Genomic DNA, 10,485 nt, shown 5'->3' with positions numbered 1-10,485 from the left:
GTTTTGTTTACGACCGTACTTAATTTTGGACTATTAAGGTAAATGCCTGAGCTATACTTGGTTTTTCTTCTAACACCACTACGTCCGTATATGTTTCTTTGCACTGACGGGTTGTTCTCCCCTGACTGGTTGCTGTGCACTGCTTGACCTCTTTGTTCTCGTATTAGAAATGGCGATTCATTTCTCGCTAACTTACTAGCAATGATTATGCGAAGCATCTTTAATAACACGAACAATAAAACAAAATATATCACATTCATTTGGCGAAACGTAATAATTCCGCATAGACTATGTACGCACTACGAATTAGGTCTGTCTATGGGTCACCTTTCCTGCTGCAAGTTCACTTCAGCACAGCTACGTTCCGACTTTCCTCAGGAACTTTATATCGCTGGCAACGGGTGAGATGCGCAAAGAGTCAACACAATAAACTTAACTTAATCCGTGGAACTTGTGTTAAATACACGCGTAATTCTGTAAACTAATTCCTCGCACAGTAATTTGCCTGTTCTTCACTTCAGCACGGCGATTCCGATTTACCTCAGGAATATTTATTTGCCGGCAACGGGTAAAATTAAAGGAAAAACTAAGTTGAGAGAATTAAATATTAGAAAACGAATGAATTTTTAGAATGTTGAGACGTTATCAACATGATTCTTTCTTTCACCCGAAATATATAAAACAAGCGGTTTTTAAGCAACGTTAATTTATTCTATGAGGCTAAAAATTCAGTCGCTTGGCTCGGGGATACGTGAAAGAATGGCTCACGATCGCAACCTGTGCCGCGATCGGAAATTTTCGTGCAATCGGGACGACTTGGCCCGATCGTTATCAGCAGTTGTCCACACGACTCCACTTCGATAGCGTCCTCTATCGGGATTGTTGTAAAACACTAATGTGCCATCGGGTTGACCGTGAATATTTATTTTAATATTCAACAATTATTATTGTTTTTATCATTCAAATTACAATTTTTACCTTTCGTATTTCAAAGATCTTCTTCTTCTTCTTCTTTTGGCTCAACAACCGTTGTCGGCCAAGGCCTGGCTGTACCACTTGTCGAGTTGGCTTTCAGTGATTTTTCGATAACCCCCATATAGCAGGCCAGTCAGTCCTACGTATGGCGGCATGGTCTATTTGGGGCTTGAACCCATGACGGGCATGTTGTTAAGTCGTACGAGTAGACGACTCTACCACGAGACCGGTTTAAAAGATCAAGTAGGTATATTATAGGAGCGGTCCCGTGGTACAGTCGTCAACACAAACGGCTCAATAACATGCCCATTGGGTTCAAGCCCAGAATGGACCGTCTCCCCGTAGCAAGGACTGACTATCCGGCTGCGTGGTAATGAATTAAGTCTCGCAAGTCTGTAAAGGCCGGGCATGTCCACGTAGGACGTTACGATAAATAGAAACAGAAGAAGGTATAGAATATGAATATGAATAAATATGAAAGTATTGTATGTATAGCCTGATAGAATAAATTTGTACAATGCTAATGATCATAATAAATTGAATGGAATCCTTCAATTTCAACAATTCTTAAAAGAAAGAGAAAAATCCAATCAGGGAATTCAAATAGTGAACAATAATGATATAGTACGAACTAATGAAATATTTGACATCTAACTTGGAAGGATTTTCCAAAAATAAAAAGTCTAAATTAAAGAAATATTTCACAGAAAGTTTTGAGAAATCACCCAACATTTATAAGCTAGCCTTATTCGAGCAAAACATAAAATCTTCCTGAAGAAATCCCAGGTAGCAATTATTTTTCCATTAACTTTTCGTTTAACTACTACTTTTGCACTACGTCATTTGAAGTGTATTATCAAGTGCTATCAGCAAACTCAAAAAGCATGCTTCCCACATTCCTTTCAAGATCCATCGGACATCTTTTTCGGTCGTCATTCCCATCGGATCTAGCTCAGTATCGCTTTGAGCACAAGCACAACCCATTCCCGGCGATTGTGTAATGTGCATGGAACCATTTCGACGTAGTTTTTTTTTCCTCAAACGACAAACGAGGTGAAAAGAAATCAACGACCTCATCCAAAGCCAAAGCTTTGCAAGAGATGAACAATTTTCCACAGTTTTCCTTCCTTCATGTGAATCTGCACAGCCGGGCACGCGCAACACCGGGGCGAACAACGCGGTGGCTATTCAAATGCGACTGCAAAAGCATACAGAAGCCACCTTAGCCGCAAACATCAACAAAACGGTGGGTCGCTTCGTCTTGTGATACGATTGTCCCGGGAACGTTAAAACAAGCGTCACGCTTATCGAAATACGTGCTGGCCATTTTGAAGAAGGTAAAAGGTGTCCCATACATGCAACCGTGAGCTCAGGTTGCGCAAAAGGTGAAGAAAAAACCAAAACGACAAGGAATTAACGGAGTTGGTCGATTGGCTGGCGCTGCAGAGAAGATGGTACACGTACGTTGCTACTTTCGATGCAAAACCCCATTCAGGTGCACTTGCAACTGTGACACCAACAGCGCAGCCCATATTCAAGATGATAGCCGTGGATAATTCTTACGGGCATGATCCGCGGAATGATAAATGTTCAGCCGACTATCGGCTATCAGCAGTTGTAAGCAATGGCTGACGACACGCAAAACTTGCGCATGCTGCTGTTGTCGCTGGGCTGGATTGATGATTTGATGGGGCCGATTATCTTTACAGGTGTGCGGTGCATCCTTTCTGTAGCAGGAAAAACACAAAAAAGAATGTTGTGTAATCGGTGTAGTTGGACCATTTTACAAACGCTACGCAACTCCTATTCTTGTGGTTTAGTTCAATTAAAATTCATTAAGAAAGCTACCATTTAAAAAAAAACATGTTTTTTTCAACTATTTCATTTGTTCTTTTACAATTAATTAAAATTCATTTTATTTACATACCTCATTTTTTTATAAATACTTTCAATTAATCTCCATCTTGATTGTTATTTTTCATAGAATCAAATGTATTGTATCAGTTGCCGTTTGTGTTAGTTTACTCATGCAAATTTAACAATGCATTTACAATATTTAATTTATTATTTAATTTATAAAAATTAACAAAAAAAACCGAACCCCTAGACAGATTTGCCCGTATAGTGCTGAGGCTAGGTGAGCGGGCCTTTGCAGTTTTACCCGAGCAGTTCCCGGGATGTCCTAATAGGATGCTTATAGGATAAGGGAATTGAAATCTACGGCACATTTGAAATTCCTAGTGGATTCCAAAAAGAGTGCCATAGAGCCAATTCTCATCACATAAAGTTCACTTCCCTCATCACATAAAGTTAAAACGTAAAAAAGTGTCCCAAAATTATGAGACCTCTGAAAACCTTATAACTTTTTTATACTTTATATCTTTATTCTTTAATAAACAATGCAGTTGATTAGCATTTTTTTTTTTATACTGTACATACACTTTCAGGCAACCAGGATTATTATTATTAAACAATTGTTCTTTAGTAAATTTACTTCAAAACACAAATCATATACAGGGCAGCAATTTTAACGGTTCATTGCACAGCACGTGTTGGGTACGGCCGTTCTGTTCAATTCATCGAGAGGGACACAAATTTACATTTTCCACATTTAAAAGCCAACTCATACAGATATGGGATTCATTAGATTTCATTAAGTCAAATTTTGTTAAATCGTACACACTTAAAAATATTTCACGACCTCGGTTAAAAAAAGTGCCGAAATCCGTCGTCTCTTTCGATTCTTGCTGATATGTCAGTTGAAAAAACCCAGTAGCCGAAAATCAGTACCATTTAAAACTGAAATATCAGTTAAATAAATATTTGAACCGAAACTCGGCAACACAATATGCCGAGCACATACGTTAACACTGCTGTCACCGAGATAATCCGTCAAAATAACCGAGATTTCAGCTATACTACTTGGATTAGCCGAGGCTCGGTATTCTATCTGTCATTCGCCATTCTGTTAATCTCGTGCTAATGAAACGAAAACCTGTCGGAGTGATGTTGTGATGTAAAATAAAAAATGTAAAAAAAGTGAAAATGAGTCTCTCAGCGTGAAAAAAACGAGAATCAGTAGCGTGCGATCGAGCACAGGTATGGAGCGGGGTTGGAAACTCCATCAGCGCACGCAACCGGTGCTCTTCAGAGCGTCGCTCGGAGCAGTCCCTATTCAAGGATCAGATGAGGAAGCTAATCCGGTTGGTTCAACCTTTGCCAGACCGTTCAGACTTCCAGGATTCATTTCCGGTCACCTACACGAGGTAAGTATCAACACTCGATCACATGAAATCTAAAAAGGGTTTACTCAGACTTGTTTCACTCTGCCCGCTTTACAGAACCGTGCCTGTACCAGTGCCCGCTCCTTGTCCGGCTCATTTTCCTGTACCGGTACCACATCCAAACGCTGTGCCCCATCCGGCGGTTGAATCGGCGCCTGTCCCAACGCTTTCCATCACATCAAAAAAACCCATTTGATACGCAAATAAAATCACTAAAATAAAAATAAAATGTTTTTATATTTAGCCGAGATCTCGATTTGTTCTAACCGAAAATCTCGGTTAAACGTAAACGTCAAAACAAAATGACATTAACCGAGATGTCGGCAACATAAATTTTACCGAGATCTTTGCCGAGATCTCAGTTGTGCAGATGTCGGCAAAAATTAACCGAGATTCGGCAAATTTTTTTAAGAGTGTACAAAAGTATGATAGAAACAACAGACATTATTGTAACGGCCTAAAATTCAAAATAAATTTGGAGCACCCTGTGTACTTTGCGAGCGTGCCCCGCAGGTAGAAAACTACTGCGCTGACATTTCGAAAGCGCGCCAACGTGAATGTTTTGATTCTGTCCTTGCAACGAACACTGCACATTGAATTAAATCAACAAATTCACTCATCGATAAGATGATATACAGCCAAGAGTGAGTTAAGATAAAGTATATTTAATAGAAATTATGTATCAAATTGATTAAATCCACCTCTTTTTCAGCTACGCACGCTCCATAGACGATGTGCGCACGATTGTGCAGCACGCCAAACTCGATCACAAAAACCTCACCAACACCGCGCAAGCTATTTACTATCCCCGGAACGAGGAGGGCCACGATATCGGCAACATAAAACTGCTCGAGGTGGACGAACACATCCTGGAGGAGATAAAGAAGGGCAGCGAAATATGCTTCAAGGGTGCGCTGAACGAGAAGGTCGTGCTGTGTACCGAGTCGCGCACGTACGAGATGAAGGAAGCGGAAATATCGAACAGCTTGTTGCTGGTGAAGGGTCTTAAGCTCGCCCAAGCCACGAGCCGATCGCCTATCAAAAGTCCCAAGGGAGGTGTCAACACGTCGATGGACAGCAGCATAGAGGAGGAGCAGGAGGATCCCGACAAGATCGACACGATCGACGAGGTGGAACGGAAGGATGTGGTGAAAATATTTCACGACTATTTCGAGCTACGTCAGGTGAAACCAAAGTACCGGAAAATCATCGATCTGCTGCGACTGACGCGGTACGCCGGTCCGGAGAACGAGCATTTGATCGATCGGTCGTTACTGTTTCGATTCAAACAGCTGCTCGACACGGTACAGTGCAGTAAGGATGAGTTTCACGAGGGACTAAAGAAGTATCGAGCCATCGAGGTTGATGATCGTGTGCGCATGTTGGACATAGAGTAAGTCACCAATGTTTAGCGTGCTTAATATATACATTTTCCTAGAGGCGAAAGAACTCCGTTGGAGCCAAAGCCTCTATAAACTATTCAAACAACAACAACTGAATATATAAATTAACCGAATCTATCCTTTCCTCCAGGTACGAATATCGTGTACTCACATTGCTCCTGTCCGTGGTATCGGAAAACTCCTGGGAACTTGACGCAATCGACAAAGACGTCACGCTGGAGGCGATGCAAGGCATCATACCGTTCGAGGTGGTTGACGGCATGTTTAACGTGTACACTACCCCAAGCGAACGCATGCCGGGCCGTTTCCAGTACCGCGAGGATCTCGTGTGCGCCATGTTTGCCGAAAAAATCCTCCAGCACGGGTTGAAGTTTCATATCGATGAGTTTCTGGTCACCTGGCAGGAAGCGTTGCCCGAGGGTTTCGAAGCCAACGAGCAGTATCTGCGCGGCATCGGTATTATCGATCGCGAGGGCAGCGTACCGTGCGTCCGGGGGCTAAACGAGGCCGATCTTCCGATGAATTTGCTTGGCCGGCTTGATATGCTGTTCCGGACGAAGGAGCGATGGAACCTGGAACAGATTGAACCGTACATTGAGTGTTTTGCGACGCCAACGGTGGGCGTCACCTCGATACTGGCCAAGTACACACGCTCGCTCGTCGTTAAGGGCGTTCGGATGTACGTGTCGAAGCATTAGGAATGTAAAAGATCGCGCTTACTTATTTATATGATGTTGTAAATTTGCTTTTTTACAAAATTTATTTAAAGGAGAACAAAGTTTGCCTCACTTAAAACTCCCTCAATTTGCTCGCTTCTTCTTTCGTTGCTGCTTTTTCTCGAGAATGCGCTGCTGTTCGGCTTTACGCACCACGGTGATGGCGGACTGTTCCGTCGCCGCCGGTTCGCTCATCGTAGGGTTAATGTTCAACGACGGATAGCTCATCTCGATGCGTTCAGCTACAATCGGCCTCGCCAGCAGCTGGCTAAGCTCCAGCCGTTTTGCCCGAAACTGTCTCTTCCGCTTGGTCTGCTCCGTCCGTCGTACCTCCTCCTGCTCGCTGTCCACCTCCGATTCGCTCTGGAACTCCTTTGCCAACTGATCCTCCCATGAACGGGTCGCCCCTTCCCGGCGCTGCTGCAGATCCATTCGCTCGATTTGCCGCGCCAACGTTACCCGTTCCTTCACCTGTCGCATCACCCGCTCGCTGGTCGGATACAGTGGCAGATCCTCCGTGCGGCCCAAATCTTGGTTCAGCTTAACGTAGTCCCTCACCTCGGACGGTCCAATCAGCAGCACCGTCAAACCTTCCTTGCTTGCGCGTGCCGTACGCCCCGAACGGTGCACATAGTTTTCCGTCGTCTTCGGCACCTGATAGTGGATGACGTGGTCCACGTTCGGAATGTCCAAACCACGCGCGGCTACATCGGTCGCAATCAGCAGTGCCCGTGGGTTGGCCGTAAAACGCTCCAGATTCTTCAGCCGCTGGCGCTGCTGCATGCTTCCAAACAGACTAAGCGGCTGGCAGTTCAGATAGTCGAACAGAGAAACGAGCCGCTTCACGCAGTCGATCGAGTTGCAGAACACGAGCGTTCGCCCGGGATGACGATCGAGGAAGTAGTACAGATAAAAGTCTTTGTGCTCCATCTGGCACAGGATACGCGATTCGGTTAGCGTACGAGCAGTGCCGTGGTCTTGCGTAAGGTCGACGATCTTCGGATCGGTCATACCGATGGTTTCGATTAGATTCGCCATACGCTGGCCGGGCGTTAGTTTGAGCGCTTTTTTCGACTTCTTAGGATGTCCTGTGGAGGAAAAAGTATACGGCAGAGAAGAAATTGGTAATAGTATCGTAAAAAAATGCTACAAATGCTATCAAAACATACTTTTTATATGAGTAGGCATCTCATGGTCCATCGTAAGCGTGGCAGAGAAGATATAGTTCCGACGAAGCTTCTTTGCCTCCTCGTTGGCGTTGATCAGGGCCAGCAGTTCCTTCAGCTCCTCAAAGTGTCCCTTTTCCAGCATTCGATCTGTTTCATCGATAACGAGATATCTGAAAAACAGGAAATTATTCCATAAATTGACCAATACTTTCGCACATTCCTCACAAAGCCACACACACCTGATGTCTGCCACCTTGGAAAGGTGATGATTTTCACTCTTAACCAGCTCCCACAGCCGACCCGGCGTTGCGATCACTATCTCCGGACATTTGCGCAGCATGCGTTCCTGCTTCACCGTGGCCAAACCACCGAACACGGTCGCAATGTTAATGTCGGTATACTTAGCGACCGCCTTCAGATGATCGTTAATCTGTACCGCTAATTCACGAGTCGGTGTAAGGATTAACCCGTACAAGGGTTTGTCTTCAGGGGCGGCTGACGAATTGCCCAGCTTACAACCCTCCTCTGCGAACACCTTTGCATCCTCCTCCGTGACTTCCATATCTTCCGGTGGAGGCGTCATTTCGTGCTCGCTCGAATCATCCGCCACCGGTTTCTTGCCCTTCTTCAGACGCATGATACCTTCTAGCATCGGTATGCCGAAGGCAAGAGTCTTTCCGCTGCCCGTTTCCGCTGCACCGAGCAAATCGCGACGCCCGTAGATGGCAACCGGAAGTGATTTGTTTTGGATCTCGGTCGGTACCTTGAAACCTTTGTCGGCAAGCGCTCGCACAACCGGTTCTGATACGCCCAGCTGTACCCAAGCCTGGAAAAGGAAAGAATTCGAGTTAACACAGGAAAATCATGCTAAAGAAGCTGCCACTACTACTCACCGTGTAGTCCGCAGTGGAATAAGGCTCCGGAACGGGTTTGTCAGACACTTTAGTAGCATTGCTTTGTTTCGATTGGTTTTGCTGCAGCTTGGTACTGGAACTGGACTTGGGAGGTTCCGGCTCTTTCTGCGCTTCAGCTTTATTGTTTTGTTTTGATTTTTTCTCCTCCTTCTTGGAGTTGGAATTGAGCTGCGAAACAGTCGTTTTGGTTTCCTTTACCAAGGGTTCTGTTTGCTTCTGCTGCTTTTTAGTGGCTTTTGGAGGTTTTAGCAACATCGAAAAGGTCGAACTGGTCGCTTCCTCTGCCCCTTCGCCTGGTTCCCTGTCATTTTTCTTCGACTTTACGGGCGGAGACTCTTTCTCGGGCTTGTTCTTTTTCTTCGGCTGATCATCAAAACCCGAATCATCTTCACTCGAGTCGGTCTCAGCTTGTGGTTTCAATTTTTTGGCTTTCTTCTTCTTCTTCTTGCTTTTCGTCTCTTTCTCCGAATCATCGCTATCATCGTCGCTATCATCACTGTCGCTGCCGAATGAGCGCTTACGTTTCGACTTCTTTTTCCTCTCTAAGCTATCAATATCCTTGTCGTACTGAAAGCAAAGAGTAAATGAATTATTCACAAATGATTTCAACTCTACACGATCGAGTTATTTACGTTACCTTTCTCTTTTCCTTCCGCACAAAGTCGCCGGAGTAGTTCTCGAGCACTTCCAGCCCGATGAAGCCACCAAAATCGGCACCCTCGTCCGAAATGACCGGACCGTTCAGTTTCACCTGTTGCCACGAAGCATCTTTCGTTTTCTGCTTGGCGGGCCTTTTCTTCGGATTAAACTTACGTTGCTTTTGCATGTTTAGAGAAGAACTTTAATAAAGTGTGCCGGTAGCGCACGTGTTTTCAACTCTGCCGATTAACGAAAACAAACAGCTGTCAAACAGTCGAAACGTCACTCCACAGGGGATGCAACCAGTGTGGCCAGATTATTTTGGCAGATTTCGGCAGGAGCACTGTTGAGAACGCGACAATTTAAATTTAATCAATTATTTTAACGATAATTTTCGTTTTAAGCTTTTACCGCCGACAGCGAGATTCAAATTCAAATTCAAAGGATTTTCTTTGACGAGCAATTCTCGGAATCCACACAACTGACATTTTCTTCTTATTAAGAACATAAATGTTTATGGATAAAATTTTGAATTCAAAACGCATGTAGCATTTTTCAAGTGCCAGGCAAACAAACGTGCATTGTGCGCGATAAGTAACAAATGAGGATAGCGATTCTTGAAACAGCATCCCAAGCGCCACAGATTAAGCTTAAACGACTGAAAAATCAAATATCAGTGATTTTCGGTAGGATAAATGGAAAATCGGTAGTTTTAGGGCGGACATCTGTGAATCGGTAGGCATATAAAAAATTGGTAGGAATACAGATAAATCGGTATTTCTGGTCACTGCAACAGGGGGGTGGTTTTCAGAAGTTTCAAACGTCTTGGAATAGCTTACAAAGTGGTTAGACGTGTTCACACGTGGCTTTTTTAAATTACAAACATCAGTTATTTACCAACAAAAATATTGACCACAGAATACGAATACGGAAAGTATAGATCATATCCTACCAACCAAATAAGAAGAAGAAGAAGAAGACTTCAGAATAGTGCTGTATTTCCATGAGATTAAAAAGATAATCTACGGTTTATGTAATAAACGTAATATGAACCATCACAGTGCCTAGAATTTATATTTTGATTTTAAGTAATTAATTTAAATATTTTGATCATTTAAAGTAGATTTGATGTTCTTGATTATGATACTTAATTTTCACAGGTTTATTAGGAATCTTTTTTTACACATGTTTGTTTACTTTTTTATAGCTGCCCGTAAAGCACGATGAATCATTTTGAACAACGAATCAAAATTTGAAACTGATTCTTACGTTCAATGCATTTTTCGAGGTTTATGATTATCTTAAGGTACATTGATGAATCTCAAAAGATGCATGAATGACTTTTTGGACGTACACCATGATTCGGAACTATTTTACGGTTCCAA

General features: G+C 43.4%; 3 protein-coding genes across 3 annotated transcripts in view; 1 reads left to right on the top strand and 2 right to left on the bottom strand.

Annotated features, from left to right (window-relative positions):
• Window positions 1–4,807: 4,807 nt before the first annotated feature.
• LOC120957946 (sister chromatid cohesion protein DCC1) lies at window positions 4,808–6,405 on the top strand. Its single transcript, XM_040380421.2, has 3 exons — window positions 4,808–4,903; window positions 4,972–5,652; window positions 5,793–6,405. The coding sequence occupies exons 1-3, from the start codon at window positions 4,887–4,889 to the stop codon at window positions 6,358–6,360; spliced, it is 1,266 nt and encodes a 421-aa protein (XP_040236355.2). The 5' UTR covers window positions 4,808–4,886; the 3' UTR covers window positions 6,361–6,405.
• LOC120957945 (ATP-dependent RNA helicase ddx24) lies at window positions 6,404–9,376 on the bottom strand. The gene is made up of 5 exons (XM_040380420.2): window positions 9,099–9,376; window positions 8,441–9,028; window positions 7,787–8,373; window positions 7,548–7,717; window positions 6,404–7,466 (listed from the first exon to the last, which is right to left on the bottom strand). Exons 1-5 carry the CDS (start codon window positions 9,285–9,287, stop codon window positions 6,463–6,465), a joined length of 2,538 nt encoding a protein of 845 aa, XP_040236354.2. The 5' UTR covers window positions 9,288–9,376; the 3' UTR covers window positions 6,404–6,462.
• Window positions 8,099–10,485, bottom strand: part of LOC120954733 (zinc finger protein jing homolog) — a 156,627-nt gene continuing 154,240 nt past the window's right edge. Inside the window, exon 5 of the transcript XR_007452613.1 lies at window positions 8,099–8,111. The gene's annotated coding sequence lies outside the window, so the exon portion shown is untranslated. The remainder of the gene's footprint in view (window positions 8,112–10,485) is intronic.

Source organism: Anopheles coluzzii, chromosome 3 (genome assembly GCF_943734685.1).
Source record: "Anopheles coluzzii chromosome 3, AcolN3, whole genome shotgun sequence".
Classification (NCBI taxonomy): domain Eukaryota; kingdom Metazoa; phylum Arthropoda; class Insecta; order Diptera; family Culicidae; genus Anopheles; species Anopheles coluzzii.
Note: the sequence above shows the minus strand (reverse complement) of the source record. Positions and strands in the feature narration are given on the sequence as shown.

Bases quoted from the DNA above. Each gene is read 5' to 3' on its own strand.
- LOC120957946 (XM_040380421.2), top strand. The intron at 5,653-5,792 runs GTAAGTCACCAA...CCTTTCCTCCAG, and splicing joins GTGCGCATGTTGGACATAGA to GTACGAATATCGTGTACTCA.
- LOC120957945 (XM_040380420.2), bottom strand. From the start codon at position 9,287: ATGCAAAAGCAACGTAAGTTTAATCCGAAGAAAAGGCCCGCCAAGCAG. The intron at 9,029-9,098 runs GTAACGTAAATA...CTTTGCTTTCAG, and splicing joins TGCGGAAGGAAAAGAGAAAG to TACGACAAGGATATTGATAG. The intron at 7,718-7,786 runs GTGTGTGTGGCT...CCTGTTTTTCAG, and splicing joins TCCAAGGTGGCAGACATCAG to ATATCTCGTTATCGATGAAA.